Here is a 17,647-nt window from a genome sequence, read left to right as displayed (position 1 = left end):
TGTTAGCTCAGCAAAGATGGGCGGCTGTCCAGGCTGAGCAGGAGGGAGAGTGGGTGGGTCTCTGTGAGTGGGTCCTGGCTGCCTGAGGAGCTGCCTCCAGGACCGAACATCTTGCTTTGGTTTCCTGGGGGGATCTTTTCCTGAGTGGGAGCTCCCTGGGGTGAGGGCAGCCTGGCCCTGGAGTGAGTGAGTGAGAAATGGATCATTTCAGAGGTGGGGAGGGGCAGGGACAGAGGTCCCTACACACTCTGGGACGGGCAGTGGCTCTGGCAGACGGGGCAGCCCAGGTCCTCCTGCGCCCTCCCACAGGGAACCATCAGGAAGCCGCTGAGGTGGGCACAGCACTGGGGAAGGTGAGCTGGGCTTCTGCTCTGTCCCTGTTGCCCGAGTTCCCCAGGCCTGCCTCCTACCTGTGGTGCTCTGAGGTCCACAGCATTCAGAATCTCTTTCAGCTCTGTTGTCTAGAAGTTTCTCCAATTAGGCCACTATTATTCATGTCTGTCCCAGTTTGCAGTGAGACTCCGCATTTTTTAAGTTATATTTATTTTGATTATGTCAGTGAAATTCTGGGAGACAAGCAAGGTAAACGCGACCTTTTAACCACTGTGATTTAAAATCTCAAGTCTTCTGGAACTATCTATTAATACATGTATATGGGTGTACCAGTACACATGCCTTCGAGGCAGTGGAGGGGAAAGGAGGGACACAGAGACACTAGAAAGATATAAACCAAAATATTAACTATGGCAATCTGTAGGTTATAAATTTAAGGATGATGTTATCATCTTCTTTTTCCTATTCTCTATTTCCCAAGTCATCTACTATTCATTTATTTTAAGTGTTGTGCTTTAAAAAATAACTTCACGTACCATGGAGTTCACCATTTCAAAGTTCCCAACTATTTGTAGAAATTCAAAGCTATTAGCAGTCCCCTCCATGCCACCCTTTCTGCAGCCCCTGGTGATACAGCAGTCACAATCTTTCTGTAGATCACAAGTCTGTCTATACGTTCTCTGCTCTGCGTCTTTCAGAAAATAGTATTCAAACAGCGTCCAGTGTTCCGGGCTTGACTTCATGGTTCACGGTCCATCCTTGGTTGAAGCATGCATCATTACTTCACCCCTTTTCATGGCTGAGTAACAGTCTATTGCATGGATCTATCACATTTTATTTAATCCACTCATCAACTGATGGAAATCTGGGTTATTTCCACTTTTCGGACATCACAAACAAGGTCGCTATTTAGGTACAAGTTGTGTATTCCTTTAAAATACTGTTTTAAAAATTACAAAAATGTTTCTCCCAAAAATGGTACCTAAGTCCAACTTTTCACTTGTCAAGACTGGCATTGCTCCCTCTAATTTAAAGCATATGGTTTCACTACACCTGTAAAACCTGTCAAATTACCGTAAATGTCTAGATAGGATAAATTACCGTAAATGTCTAGATAGGATAAATTAAGTGGCAACAAGCAGACATTCTTGCATTAGCTTGTGGTCAACTAGCGAATCCAATTCTCTTCTCAACACGATGAGGGTACACTCATGTGTGTTAACAATGTCTGTAGTATTCACAGCCATTACTTAAGATCAGCTGACCTTTCTTTTAAGAGCACCATCTTAAAATATATTTCATGCAGTCACATGCAACATTCAGAAAACAATACTTTGTGAACTGTATGAAAACCAGCCCAGGCTTTGAAAAGAAAAAAAAAAATCTATTTTTGTGCCCACTCGTAGAGTGCAACCTTTAGAAAGGGATTATTTCCATTACATTTTCATCAGGGACTGGCAAAGCAAAGTATATCACATTATTACAGAGCCTGGAAGTGGAATGACTTGCAGGTTGCTAAGCAACACCACACTGCTAAAGGCCCCCATATCTGTGATCTTGAGATACTCTCAAATTTCATTAAAACCTGCTCGTATCCATTACACAAAAGACCCATGTAGAGTTGATAAACAGGCTTAGTTTCTTGACATAATAATGAAAGAATTAAACAAGAAATCAAGTGGCATCAAAACTTTTTGTAGTACTCAAAAATCAAATAATCCGGAGACCCAATGAATGAAATCTACAGTCTGCAGAGGTGTTGCACAGCAAGAAAGTATGTAATGTCAGTTCACAATAAACACAAGCAGGAGGCAGTGTCTGGCATAGTGGTTATGATACAGGTTGGGACAGCCGCATCCCTCAGACCTGGCTCCGCTCCTGGTTCCAGCTTCCTATGAATGTGCACCCTAAGAGGCAGCAGGTGATGGCTTAAGTACTTGGGTCCCTGTCACCCACATGTGAGACCTGGATTGAGTTCTCAGCTCCCAGCGTTGGCCTGGCCCAGCCAGGACTGTTGAAGGTATTTGGGGGAGTGAACTTGTATATGGATACACTCTCGCTCTTTTTCTATATGTTTCTATGTGTTTCTCTGCCATTTAAATAAAATACATTTTAAAAAATTAAAAAGTATTTTTTGTCTCGAAAAAAATTACACTGTGTGGACTCTTTTTGAAGAAGGGATAACTATGCTCAGTGGATCAATCAGGAAGGAAGGCATCAGCAATGTGAAATGAGAGAATCAAGCAGTATTTGCTTCAAAGAGGGTCATCCCATGAATTCAAATAGAAAAGCAAGATGCCACGGGAGGGAATTCTCAGGAACACTTTCAAAACACTTCCTCTAGCAACATGGTTAGAAAAAGTGGGACCCTGAAATGGAAAAGATGTCACAGCAGATCTTAAGAGCTGCTTCAGGTGTCTCCCTGGGAGGATGGTCTAGGATGTTTGCTTCATTTGCCCACAACGTCAACAGGACTGGACCTCCCTGCAGCACCCACGTGGGCTCCCTACTCCCTTTCACTCCTCTCCTAGATGTTCTAGTGCAGAAATAATGGAAGGGGATCATGTGGTTCACTCAGCCTAACTCAGCAACCCTGCAAGCGGAAAGACCTTAAAAATATAATCAAGGTCCATGTCTACGGGCATAGACCAGGAGAGTCATCTATTCTAATGCCTGATTGCACAGTAAACTCTCAACCAGAAACAATGCTTACGTGGGGTCACAGGTGGATGACATTCACCAAGTGGTTACAGGGTGGAATGGAGTCCTTACTACTTCATTATTCCTTGCGAAGCCCAAGGCCCCAGGAACTTGGACTCACTTGGGGGGCACAAGCCCCCCTCTGGAGCATGAGTGGTTGGATCTCATGAGCTCACACATAAAACTGAAGGAAAAAAAATCAAGTCTTGCAACAACGTGGGATTCCATGGAATTAGCACTGGTCATGGTGGAGGGACCACACCCAAAGCTGTTGGTGAGTGAGGGTCTGACAGGTGGAGGAGACAGGTTCATTAACAGCTGATGGAGAAAACCAGCTCTTCAAGGGTGAAGACAGGAATAGCCATCCAAAAGGGAATGCTGATTGGAATAGCAATGGGAAACTGATGAGCAAAGAAAGGACCCATGTTACTCATGCAGTCGGGAAGGTTAAATAAGAAGGGTGCCACAATATGCCAGCCGACGACTCTGAGCACGTCGAAGGGGAAACGCAGGAGTCTCAATGCCTGGTAGACCCTCAAGGGACACAGTGAATGGCTCCATCTGCAGGCCTTCCTGGCAGGGCTCGGGAGGGACCCATGCTCTCAGAGGATGGCTGCCCCGCCCCCTGCCCCAGCTACCTCCCACGGGACTCAGATGGGACCACCTCTGTCCTGGCTGGAGTCAGTATAGGCCCAAGAACTCTCCAGGCTCCAGGCCAGGCCCCTGCCTCTCATGCACAGCTGCACCCATGGTATCTGGCCTGGACAGCCAGGCCCCGCATCCTAAAGCTCTGTGTCCCATTGTGTGCGACTCCCAAGCTCAGGAGGCTCTGGGCTTCCTTTTCTCCTGACTCCCACGTTCCCGACTCCTTTGGAGCACTTTCCTCCAGGCCCTCTGACAGTCACTCCAGTCACCTGTGTCCTTACTCTTCCCAGGATGCCTCCTTCCCTTTCCTGCTCTTCCCTTGGGTCAGGTTTCCCCTGCAGGTATCTCCTGTGCTCCCTGAGCTCTGGGCACGGGGAAGGTTCCATCCCTACTCCGTACCTCTTCCACACACACACCCTGACCTCAGCTGTCAATAATGTCACCAAAGAATGCCATCTGCCACTAAGCCATGTTGTAGGTATTCCTGGGTCACTGGGGCCACCCACACTCTTTGTCCTCTACATCACTCTTGTCCAAGACCTCAACAGCCACTGGAAGCAACCTTCTCCTATCACTCAGTTCTCTGGTTTCCCCACAACGATCCAGTCTTTCTATCTCACATCCGACACTCACTCTATGGTTTCTTCTACATCGAGCCATGACTGTTAGCTGCCAGTGGAATGCAATCTCCAAATTCAAGTCTCCCACATTCATGATGGCCAACTCCAGACACTGTATTGGCAATTCTCGACCTGACACTCCTAGTCACCTGACGGGCCTCTCAAGCGCAGCCTGGTCCACAATGAGCTCCTGACTTCCTGTCTCCCTCCACAGCGGCTCCTCCTGAGGTTTTAGCCATCACAGTTTTTGCTCGGGTCAAAATGGGAGCCATCTTTGCCTGTTTGCTTTGTCTCAAAGCCTCTGCCCCAGTCTGCACAATCTGGCAGTTTGATCAAGATACAGCCAAGAACCAATCACCTGCTACCTGCTCCCGGCTACCTGCCCCAAGCCAGGATCGGAACTCCCCTGCCTGGAAGCAGGGTGCTGACTCGCTTCTCTTATCCTTCATGCCCCTCAGCGACTCTTCTCCGCTAGCGGTCAGACCGTCTCACCCCTGGGCTCACAACCCCCTGGAGCTACCACCCCCCTCTTGACAAAGGCCAGTCTTTAAAAGGGCTTACAGGGCATTCAACTTCCTCCATCCACTATACCCCCTCCCTGTTCTCTCTCTCACATCTTACACGCTACCTCTGCGTTCACTTGGCTCTGGACACACAGGCCTCCTTGGGGCTCCTACAGCATGCCACGTATGTACTTGCCCTGTGGCCGTGGCAGCTGCTGTCTCCTTGCCTACCGTGTTCTGCTTCAATCTCCCACCCAGCTGCATCCTTCACTTCCTCCAGGTCTCTAATCAGATGTCGTCTCATCTGGCCACCTTAGCTAAAAGTTGCAAATGTCTGGCATTACTTTCTCTCTTTCGTCTTATATATTTTTTCTTGTGTGCTTTTACTCTCAAAAAATCTGAGCGTCCTTCAAAAAGTACAAAGAAAATGGATTTAAAAGACAACTTCATTTTGGTGCAAAAAAAATTTTGAAATCCATGCATAGGTTTTTTTTTTTTTTTTGAATCTCTATTTATTTATTTGAAAGGCTGAGTTCCAGAGACGGGGAGAGACGGAGATCTTCCATTCACTGATTCACTCCCGACATAGGCCAGGCTGAAGTCAGGAGTCAGGATTTCCATCTGGGCATCCCACTTGGGTGCCAAGGGTCCAAGTACTTGGGCCACCTTCTGCAGTTCTCTCAGACACATTAGCAGGGAGCTGGATCGGAAGTGGAGCAGCTGGGACTCAAACCAGCGCTCCTATGGGATGTAGGGCGTGTAGGCATCAACTTAACCCCCTTCGCAACAATGCCCAGCCTCACGGACAGGTTTTTCATAATGCTCATTTTCATGAAGATTCTGAAGACTCCTCAGCCAAAGAATGGACTTCAAAAAAACTTTGGCACCAAAATAAATTTATCTTTCAATTCTCTTTTCCATGAACTTTTCAAGGAACACTCGAAGTATGTGATTGACTCAATCAATGTGGCGGTCACCACACTGTCCCCCATTAGGCGTCTTTGTTTACTGCTGCACCCCTCACCTGGAGCAGTGTCTGCCCCAGAGCCCAGAGCAGGCACTCACCTACTACCTGTTGCAGCAGCGGCCATGCTGTCCTGCTGAGGATTTTCTCAGGGCCGTACTGCAAAATACCAAACACCTTATTAAAAGCATGTGTTTGAAATGTTGATAAAATATAAAATCAATTCATCTTAATTTTTTTTTTTGACAGGCAGAGTGGACAGAGAGAGAGACAGAGAGAGAAAGGTCTTCCTTTACCGTTGGTTCATCCTCCAATGGCCACTGAGGCTGGCACGCAGCGCTGATCTGAAGCCAGGAGCCAGGTGCTTCTGGTCTCCCATGTGGGTGCAGGGCCCAAGCACTTGGGCCATCCTCCACTGCACTCCCGGGCCACAGCAGAGAGCTGGCCTGGAAGAGGGGCAACCGGGACAGAATCCGGCGCTCCCACCGGGACTAGAACCCGGCGCCCAGACCGGGACTAGAACCTGGTGTGCCGGCGCCGCAGGTGGAGAATTACCCTAGTGAGCTGCAGTGCCGGCCCATCTTAATTATTTTAAATTTCATGTTTTGAGATCAAATCCCAATCAAACATTTTATCATCATTTACCATAATTTTCAAGTGGCCAGTTGAAATGAGTCTATACAAAGCAGTTAATAGTATCACTTATTGTGGAACACAACAGAATTCCTGTGTTACAAAATTCTGTATCTAAATCTGATCAAGTATTTCTGTCCACAGAATTCAAAACTTAGCTTATAAAAAATAGGCCAGTGCTGCGGCTCACTAGGCTAATCCTCCACCTGCGGCACCGGCACACCGGGTTCTAGTCCCGGTCTGGGCGCCAGATTCTGTCCCGGTTGTCCCTCTTCCAGGCCAGCTCTCTGCTGTGCCCCGGGAGTGCAGTGGAGGATAGCCCAAGTCCTTGGGCCCTGCACCCCACGAGAGACCAGAAGCACCTGGCTCCTGGCTTTGGATCAGTGCCGTAGCAGTCATTTCTGTGAACCAACAGAAAGGAAGACCTTTCTCTCTGTCTCTCTATCACTCCACCTGTCAAAAAAATAGCATGAGGCCACACAGGCCATACTAGACCTTTAAACTTAACTTGTCCACCAGCTTGAACTCATAATAATCTCTCAGATAAATGTGGAAAAATGCCAACCAATTACTCTTATCTTTAGGTTTTTCAGGACTTCTTAATTATTTAACTTATGGAGAGGGGGAGAGGGGGAGATGGGGAGGGAGGGGGGAGGGAGAGGGGGAGGCAGAGGGGGAGGAAGAGGGGGAGGGAGAGGGGAGAGAGGGAGAGGGGAGAGAGGGAGAGGGGAGAGAGGGAGAGAGGGGGAGAGGGAGAGGGAGAAAGGGGGAGAGGGAGAAAGGGGGAGAGGGAGAGAGGGAGGGGGGAGAGGGAGAGAGGGAGAGGGGGACAGGGGAGAGAGGGACTCTGAGTTTCTCACTCTCAACTTAAATTGCATGGATTCTCAGTGAATTCATTTAATGGAAGGAAGCAGTGCTCCTGCAGCTCCTCTCTGAGAGATACGAAGCGTGTAGACTGGTCTTTTCCACATTTCAAATGTTCTCTCCTTCAAGCGTCACAATTAACTACTTATTTTGCATCATGAACCCTGCCTTATTTTTAATGCTTTTAAACTATTTCAAAGAGTGGTCAGGTACAGGGATACTGGAGCAGTGCCAACGTATCTCTCTAAGGATTACTCAATAATTACAAGGGAGATGTGCGTCTGCATGGGGAGGGATGCAACAGACACCCCCTTCACCTAGCAACCACAGTTAGCGTCACCACTGCGGGATACCTGGAATCACCTGCTTCCTGATGTGACAGGACCCGAGGGGCCCCGACCAAGGAGGTTCTCGGACCCAAAGTGTCGCGAGGTAAGGGTCATACGACTCCAAAATTTTGAACATTCTGAAAGACAACTGCTAAGCCTTTTCCAAAAGTAAACTGCATAGGGAAAAAAAATACCAGAAAGACTTCTGAACTAACAGACCAAGAAAACAACAGTTAAATTCAGTCTGTGAGCTTTGGTTGAAATATCATACACACACACACACACACACACACTCTCTCTCTCTCTCTCTCCATTTTTGTCATTTTTGACAACTATGAAAAATTATACACGAACTGGTTATCAGTAATATTACAGAACTGTTAATTTTGTTTTTTCTTTTTTTAAAGATTTTATTTATTATTTATTTGAGAGGTAGAGTTACAGACAAGAGAGAGAAACAGAAAGGTATTCCTTCCATTGGTTCATCCCCCAAATGGCCACCATGGCCGGAACTACACCTATCCAAAACCAGGAGCCAGGTGCTTCCTCCTGGTCTCCCATGCGGGTACAGGAGCCCAAGCACTTGGGCCATCCTCCACTGCCCTCCCGGGTCACAGCAGAGAGCTGGACTGGAAGAGGAGCAGCCGGGACTAGAACCCAGTGCCCATATGGGATGCTGGCACCTCAGGCGGAGGATTAGCCAAGTGAGCCATGGCGCCGGCCCCAAAACTGGTAATTTTCTGAGATGTGATAACAATAATGCTATTTGGGGGCCAAGTGTGCGACGTGTTCACTTCTATACAATTTGGAAAAACACACACACACAAATGTGATAAAGAGATCACGTCCAGTGGTAACACCCATGATGACACAGCTGCTCACCACACTCCTTGCAGCATTACGACTTTTTATAAGAGGTGAGCAGATCAGCGAGGGCAATGGGAACCTGAACTAGGAGGAGGAGGAGGCTCACGGGGGTGAATCGGGAAACTCATTTCATCTGTCAGACATTCGGGAAGGAGCTGGCCGCTGAACCTCTTGAGAAAAGTCAACCCTGGGGGCTACAAACATCAGACTGAGAAAAGAGGAGGAGAAGGCAACCAGTCTGGCCAGGAACTGCCTACACGTGCAGGGGGCGGGCGGAGCTGGTAGGGGTGAGGGGGTGCCGACACGGGCAGAGGGGACTTGAAGCTTTCTTTGGCACACGCATGTCCTCGGGTCCCCTCAATGAACATCTACAGATGTTCCGGGGCTCTTGGGGTGTACAGTGATTTCCCAAGTCTGAGTCCTGAGAGGCGCTGGGGATCAATGACTCTCCTCCACAAGCCATTTGCTTCCCGTATCTTATATGTTTTGCTCAAAATCGCAGGAATGTCTCCTCAGGGAATTAAGGAGGAATTCTAGGCAAGAGATTGCTTCTGCCTTGCTGGAAAGATAGAACAGACTCACACAGAGCTCCCGAAAGAACTCGCACACCGTATGGCCATCACCGGCAGATGGCGCATCCTGTGTAACCACGAGTGGGTGTGCCTGGATTCCAGGAAAGAGCTCTTACCCGGTGGTTCACTCTGCAAATGCCTACACGGCAAGGTGCTTGGCGGGTCACAGGGTACAGTCTCCAGGGACTGGTTCTTTATAAGACACCTTTAATACTGATTGTCTTCTGAGTTTTCCCAAATCGCACTCCCGCATCAGGTATATGGGAGGGAAGGTGACAGAGTATTATAATCACCCTTGCAAGCACTGATTTTCTGCTCTCCTAGCATGGTCAGCAGTATGCACACACTGAAGCCAATTCCAGGCATAGAACAGGTTTGTGGGGGCTCGTGCACAGTCGATATTTTGAGTGCCAGAGTAAGCTAGCTTTAATTACAAGCCAGGTAGCTGATCTATAACCACTATACTGGGAAAACTCCTTTGAAATCAAGTTTAAGGGACAGGTAAACCTGGGAGATACTTGAAGAATTTCCATCACATTTTTAAAGCTAAAGCACAGAGTATAATTACGACACCTCCCAACTTCGTGGTAAATTACAACAGATCATTAAATCATTTGGTTTCCCCCACATTCTCTGCACACTCTAAATACAGGCTAAGTGAGGCAGAGCGCCATGGGGCAGAGCACATCCCAACTGTGTTAGCAGAAATTAAACATCATATTTCTTTGTTAGTGGGAATTACAGATTTAGAAAGCTATGGTCGCAAGATTGAGTCCTTACACAGAAATGTCAAGGGTCCAAGGCCCTTTTGGGGACCGACAGGGAGTGAGTGATCTGCCACCTTATTTCCCATGACAATTCTGTCCTGGTTGCCCCCCTTCCAGGCCAGCTCTCTGCTGTGGCCCAGGAGTGCAGTGGAGGATGGCCCAAGTGCTTGGGCCCTGCACCCCATGGGAGACCAGGAGAAGTACCTGGCTCCTGGCTTCGGATCGGCGTAGTTCTGGCTGTGGCAGCCACTCAACTTTGGAGACAAGCAGGGCTGAACCAAGTCCCACACACTCCCATCAAGAGCGGGCACAGAATAAACATCCTCTGAGGTGGGTCCTCAAGGAATTTGTCATTGTTACAATCAGAAGAATCCTGGTAGGGCTGGTGGTGGTGTGGCACAGCCAGTTAAGCGGCCACCTACGATCCCGGCACCCCTCATGAGCACTGGTTTGCGTCCCAGCCAGGTGCTCCATTCCCGCTCCAGCTCCCTGCTAACACACCTGGGAGAGCAGAGTTAGATGGCTCACATACTTGGGCCTCTGCCACCCACGTGGGAGACCCTGACGGAATTCTGGGCTTCTGGCTTTGGCCCGGCCCAGCCCCACCTGTCAGGGCCATTTGGGGGAGTGAACCAGTACATGGAAGCTCTCTGCCACCCCTGTCTCTCTCTAACTCTGCCTTTTAAACAACCAACCAAACACTTGTAAAGAGAATCCATCCACTGACCAGGCCTCCTTAATTCAGTTGCAGGTGTGAGGCCACACATCCAGACATGCAGATGGGCAAAACTGACCTGCTGCCAGTAACAAGAGAAATATATTTTACTTAGTAAATGCTTACTGCCCGCCGGGAACCGCGGCAAAGCTTGATTTCACAGGAAAGGTAACTCGAATTCAACGCGCGTGCTGCCACCACCCTTGCATCTCCGGGACCAGAATTCCTGAATTCCAACAACCAGACTCCCGAAGTTGTAAAGTTCATGTTCGGTGGTCTCTGGCCTTTCCTGGCCTGTTTCTATGTCTTCTCCATCTCACTCCATGGATGTCTGGAGGTGCTCCCACTAGATCATGGCCTGAAATACAACCACATCCCTCGACTCTCAGTTCATACGTCACTTTCCCAACTTCCTACCGCAAGGGATTTTTGCTGCGTAACCTGGCTGGCTCCTCCAGCGTAGCCCTCACTGCACGCTGCTTTTTAATGAAGCTGGTTATTTCCCTATCTCTTGGGGTGGAGATCCTTGAGGGTGGGGAGCAGGAGGAGCCCATCTTACTGTTTTAGTACCCCCAGCGCGATGCTTCGCACATAATAATAACTCTATCTATTACTTATTTTTCCATGAATGAAAGAACGACTCTCTCAGGGGCTGTTTAGATCGAAGTTAGTCAAACTCAGCTTGACAAATGCCTGCAGTACCTAGAGGAGTACCGCGCAGAGCCAGCTCCTTGGAAGGAGCACGGGTTCGGGGCAGCCAAGTTCCGGCTTGACCCCAGTCATTCCTGCCGTGTCCAGCTGTAGCCGTGCAAATATTCCTTACACTCTTTGAGCCTTGGTTTTTACCTGGGGCTCATCTCCAGGGCTTCTGTGAAGATGAAAATGAGATAATGCACCAGAAGTCTTTAACAAAGGGACAGCACATGGTGGTCATCAATATCGGATGGCCACCTCTTCTGTGTCACACAACAGCACACGGAAGACATGACGAACAAGGCGATCACATGGCTCCCCGGGGATAAAGTTAACGTGATCATGAGAACAGAGGATCAGCGAGCAGCTACAGAACAATGCATGCTGTAGAGCGAGGAATGGGGAGCAGCAGGGCCAAGTCAAAGAAGGGCTTAATCACTCTGGAGCTGTGTGCTGGCGTCGCACTGCTCGTGGGGGTAACTGGCTGTGATCTCCTTCCAAACGCACTAAGTGCAGGACTCTGTTCAACTAGAACTGAGCTTCAGGATAGGCAAGTTCAAGGCCACAGCTGAGCGGACGGGGGCCCCCAGAAGCTCTGGCTCTATGTGTGTGTGACTTGAACTCAACATAGACGGAATCAGCGATAACTGGGAGAGCTTTGAGAAGATTTTCACGCACCTTCCACAGATGGTCGGTCTGCAGACACCACAGGCATTCCTGAACAGCTCAGTAGAGCACTTAAGCGGTCAGAGTGGCTTGGAGGGAAATCCTTGAGGAGATGGATCTTTTAAAAGTTTGTGAAAAATGCATACTGGAGAAAAAAAAAACTTATGCATGGACTTCATGTTTTTGCACCAAAATAAACTTTTCACTTATTTTTTCCATGAATATTTTGAGATGCTTTTATATTTTGAATCTTGGGACTGTCTGGGTTGTTTTTGTTGCTAAGTAAATGAATAGCTGTTATAATATCAACCCAGAATATATCTGTGTCTTGCCATTATTATTATTATTATTATTATTATTGAGGTAGAGAGATAAAGAAGAAGACAGAAAGAGACAGAGACCTCCCATGCACACTTGGTTCACTCGACAAATAGCCAGGGATGGGTGAGGCTGAAGCAAGCCAGGAGCTAAGCACTCAGCCCGGGTCTCCCACAGGGGTCGCAGGGACTCAACTACTGAGTCATCGCCTGCTGCCTTCTCATGTCTGCATTCGCAGGGAGGTGGACTTTGGAGTCAGAGCTGGGAATCAAACCCCGATTCTCACATATGGGATACAGGCAGCCTTAATTGTTATGCCAAATACCCACTTTGCACCTTGCTTTCTAAATATAGCACCAAAAGGTTCCATGGTTCCTTGGAGGAATGGCCAATGCAAGGGCTAGGGCAGGGACATGGTAAAAGGTGAGTCTGGAATATCATCTTACAATGAAACTGGTTTTTTAAAATGACAAGGGCATGTCAAAGGATACAGCAGACATCCAGCTGCGACATCAGTGGATTACAAGCCGCTGAATAAAAGAACCCATGAGTCAATCCTGATCAGAACAAAGAGAAAAGAAAAAGAAAAAAAATAAACGGAGCAGAAAAGGTGGAACGACCTCACTGCCCACCAGTGGAGGAGCAGAGTTTGAAAACCTGGGGTATGCATGCAATGAGACGCGACTCAGTCTTCAAAAAGAACAGGAAACTTTGACACTTGCTACAACAAGAGTGAACCTTGGAGACATTATGCTCAATGAAACAAGCCAGACATAAAAGGACAAATGTTGTATAATTCCACTTATGTAACGTGCCTAGAATAGTCAAATTCATCGAGAGAAGAAGGAGATACCCTCCTGCTAGCTTAAAAGCAAACAAGTGGCTGCCCCCATCCACCTTTGACCCCAGAAAGCAGCCAGGCAGCCCCGGGAAGCCTCCTGCTACCCCAGACGCAGGGCGGCAGCACCACTAACACACCCCTGACTTGGGAAGCAAAAGCAATGCTAAATAAGAGTGCTGTGACAGCAGTGTGTGTCTATTTTTTTTTAAATTTAATTTATTTTTTTGATAGGCAGAGTTAGACAGTGAGAGAGAGAGACAGAGAGAAAGGTCTTCCTTCCATTGGTTCACCTCCCAAATGGCTGCTATGGCCGGCGCACTGCGCTGATCCAAAGCCAGGAGCCAGGTGCTTCCTCCTGGTCTCCCATGTGGGTGCAGGGCCCAAGCACTTGGGCCATCCTCCATTGCCTTCCCGGGCCACAGCAGAGAGTTGGACTGGAAGAGGAGCAACCGAGACAGAATCTGGTGCCCCGACTAGGACTAGAACATGGTATGCTGGCGCCACAGGCAGAGGATTAGCCTAGTGAGCCATGGCGCCAGCCAAGCAGTGTGTGTCTACACTATAAGAATGCAGATTTCAAATGAACAACATAATGACATAACTCAAGGGACTAGAAAAGCAAGAACAAATCTCATAAAAAAAAAAAAAAAACAGTAAAAGGGAAGAAATAAAGATAAGGACAGAAATCAATGAAACAGGGGCAGGCATTTGGCACAGGGTGAGCGTGTATGCACTCTATATTAACGTGCTGATTTGAGTCCTGACTACTCCACTCATTTAGCTTCTTGCCAAAGTGCATCCTGGGAGGCAGCAGACGTTGGCTCAAGTACTTGGGTCCCTGCCAGCCTCATGGAAGACTCAGACTGAGCTCTGAGCTCCTGACGTTGGTCTTCTTCAGCCCGAGCTGTTATGGGTATTTGAAGAATGAACCACTGGATGGAAAAGCTTGCGTGCTCTCTTTAAGGCTCCTTTGAAATAAAATGAAAAAAAAAATTTTTTTAAAAAGAAATAAATGAAACAGTAAAAAACACGAAAGATTAATAAAATAAAGAGGTGTTTTATTTTTCCAAAGACAAACAAGGGGCCAGCACTCTGGCATAGTGAGTAGTAAAGCCACAGCCTGTGATGCCAGCATAGCATATGGGCGCCAGATTTGAGTCCTGGCTGTTCCACTTCCCATCAAACTCCCTGCTAATGCACCTGAGAGAGCAGCAGAGGATGATGGCCCAAATCCTTGGGGCCCTGCACCAAGTGGGAGAGCTGGAAGAAGCTCCTGGCTCTGACTGGCCCTGCTCCAGCCTTTGTGGCCATTTGGGAAGTGAAACAGCGGATGGACGATTCCCTCCCTCTCTTTCTCTTTCTTTCTCTCTCTCTGTCTCTCCCTCTCTCTCTGTAACTCTGCCTTTCAATTAAACATTTTCTTTAAAAAAGATAAAGAACAATGACAAATCTTTGGCCAACATAACCAGGGGAAAAAAAAGGCACCAAATGAATAAAATCAGAGGTAAAAAAGGAGACATTAACATGGATACTAAAGAAGTACAAAGGGCCACTATGGACCATTATGAACAAGTATAAACCAACTTGAAAAACCTAAGAAATGGACAAATTTCTGCACATAACCAAACAAAACTGAATCATAAGGACACAGAAAACCTGAAAATAACAAGTACTGAGAATGAATTAGCAATAAAAATCTCCCGACAAAGACAATCCCAAGACCAGATGTCTTTAGGCTCAATTTTATAAAATCTTTAAAGAAGAATTAGTACCAGAACTGGGAATACATCCAAAGGAATCTGAAGCCAGTATGAGCAGAGAGACGTCTGCCCCCACACTTTTCTTACGGAGTTATTCGCAACAGCGAAGACATAGGATCCACCTAGGTATCCTATGCATGAATGGATAAAGAAAATGAGCTGTGTGTGTGTACACAATGGAATATTATTCAGTCACGAAAGTGATGCAATTCTGGCAATGTAGGTGCAACTGGAGCACCTTAAGTGAAATCAATGAGGCTCAGACAAAAAACAAATTCTGTATGTTCTCACTTACATGTGGAAGTCAGAAAGTAGGTTTTACAGAAATAGAGATTAGAGCAAGTGATTACCAAGGGCTCTGGGCAGCGTGTGGGGGATGGGAGCCATGACCGGAGACTGATTAACGGGCCCAAAGGCGCAGCTAAATGGAAGAATATTTGTAATGTTCCACAGCACGGTAGCTCATCTATAACCAGGCCCACGAGTTTCAAAAAAGAAATTGTGGATCTCCATAAAATCAACCACATCAGATACTGGATGAATATTTCCTGGGCTTTTGTCATCGTCTACCAAATGCACAGTTTTGACCTATTTATTAAACATTGCCTGCAGTATTATACTCTCGGGTACTTACCTTCAGATTGACCCATGTTTTCTATCAGTGAAACACTTCGTCTCCACGGCCAAAGCTGAGAGGCCCGCTCTTTGAGAGAGGAAGGTTCCAAAGGACTCCACAAGGGTTACACACACCCTGGCACCAGACTGAGACCGCTGCCTCCCTACAGAGCTCCTGTCGTCTGGTGCACACTGTCTCCAGGACCCACTGTCCTCAGAAGTATTCGTCCCACACCTGGAAGGTGTCACCATCCTGTCACTCAGGATGCGACTCCACGGACACAGGGAGGCTTGTTTGGGGGCAAGGAACATGGCTGTACAAGCGCACAGTACAGCAGCTTCTAGTGACCACCTGTCACATAGGTTCAGCTGAGTTCCCCACTACAACTGTCTCCCATCACATCTGCACAGAGGTCATTGTCAGTACAAGTCTGCAGCCTGCCTCAGTCTCCCCTCAACAAGAGACACCCAGAGGTACCCGGAAAGTAGGCGTGCACACAGATGGACAACCACAAGACGACGGACAGCAAACGGGACCTCCGGCTTTTTACAACTTCAACACCAGCTTCTTAACATCACAGCCTTTTAAGTCAACGGAGTATTTACTTGGAAGGAAGTAAGTCCATCTCCCAACGTTCTCTCAATCAGACATCAGTGACACATAGGTTTAAAATAAAATGCAGCAAAAATATGTGGGACAGAAGGTTAAGTTTTCCCTGCAGTAGAATGCGGAGAGCAGATGGTTGTAGAAATTACAGGAAGGAATGCAAAAGGAAAGAGAAGGGTGGGCAGTATTACTGGGCCCCTACTCCTGTATATATGCAGCAATTGAAATCTATTCACCTTAAAAAATAAAAGAACGAAAAAAAATTTAAAAAAGACACATTAGAATCTAGCAATCTCCATTTAGCAGGCATTACCCAATCAAAATAGCAACCACACATTCATTAAACCAGGAGATCGAAAACTCTATCAGTAGTGAGTGGCAAACAGATGTGACAAGTGCGTAGATGTGGTGGGTTGAGAAGGACTAATGTATTTCTGGGGTGTTCCTGAATCAACCTGTGAAGCATTTCCAGGCCCACGTTGAGGGAGAGGCTACAGAACACCCAGCCTGTATTTTAAAAATGCAGTGAAAGGCGGAGAGAGGCTGCGGGACCCCCTCCAAGTTTCAAAACATGATTATGTGTCCCATACAATGAAGAAAGCCATCAGCGTGATGGAGACCGGCGACAAGAACTCGAACACAGACAGAATAGTAAACGCATTCTATCAGTGTTAAACTTCCCGATTTTGATTACTAATAGTCAAGAGAACGCCTTGTTCTGTTGTGCTTTGTTTTTCAGGAAATACACGGTTGTGTGCTAACAGGGGCGAAGACACGCCGTCTCAGACCTACTCCCGAACGCTTCAGTATGGACACACGGTGCGAGCAGCGGTAACTGGGAGCTGTTTGACAGCTCCTGGGACTTTGCTGGAACTGGAGTGAGCCCCCGGGCGCAGAGGGCGGCCCGGGCCCCGTGTCGGCGCAGAGGGCGGCCCCGTGCCCCCGTGTCGGCGCAGAGGGCGGCCCCGGGCCCCGTGTCGGCGTAGAGGGCGGCCCCGGGCCCCCGTGTCGGCGCAGAGGGCGGCCCGGGCCCCGTGTCGGCGCAGAGGGCGGCCCGGGCCCCGTGTCGGCGCAGAGGGCGGCCCCAGGCCCCCGTGTCGGTGCAGAGGGCGGCCCCGGGCCCCGTGTCGGTGCAGAGGGCGGCCCCGGGCCCCCGTGTCGGCGCGCACTCACCAGCCGCCTGAGAATCCTCAGCAGCAGCTTCTGCTCCTTCGGGTCCTCCTTGGCTAACAGGAGCTCAGCGAAACTCTCTGCGTTTTCGGGAGACAGGCTGTCGGGGTTTTCCCCGCCGTAGAGCTGAACCAGGATAGACAGGCACTTGGACGACATCTCGAAAATCTCAGGATCCTCACTGGGAAGCTGGAAACGAACAAACAGGACTTGTGAATTCCACTGAAGACGGCGCCCGCCGGTACCTCCCAGGGAGTATGCTACAACTTGACCTAATGATGGGAGTCTGATTAATCAACTGTTTCAAAGTCCACTTATTTACTTAATTTATTTATTTGAAAGGGTGGGAGAGGGAATGCGCAAGGAGGTGGGAGAGAGAGAGAAACAAAGATTGATCGATTGATTTAATTTGCTACTTCTTCACACTCCAAATGCCTGGGCTGGGCCAGAAGCCAGGCAGAGTGC

The 17,647-nt window shown here is 48.2% G+C and overlaps 1 protein-coding gene across 9 annotated transcripts in view; it reads right to left on the bottom strand.

The window, feature by feature from the left end:
* Positions 1–17,647, bottom strand: part of ULK4 (unc-51 like kinase 4) — a 598,567-nt gene that overhangs the window by 107,854 nt on the left and 473,066 nt on the right. For all 9 annotated transcript variants that reach the window (XM_089306514.1, XM_070050985.2, XM_089306513.1 and 6 more), the window contains exon 35: positions 17,186–17,371. In XM_089306514.1, the coding sequence (XP_089162640.1) occupies positions 17,186–17,371 (186 nt within the window). The remainder of the gene's footprint in view (positions 1–17,185; positions 17,372–17,647) is intronic.

This window comes from Oryctolagus cuniculus, chromosome 10 (assembly GCF_051225735.1).
Source record: "Oryctolagus cuniculus isolate XC-2025 breed Fujian yellow rabbit chromosome 10, ASM5122573v1, whole genome shotgun sequence".
NCBI lineage: Eukaryota > Metazoa > Chordata > Mammalia > Lagomorpha > Leporidae > Oryctolagus > Oryctolagus cuniculus.
This window is presented reverse-complemented; position numbering and strand designations above follow the sequence as displayed.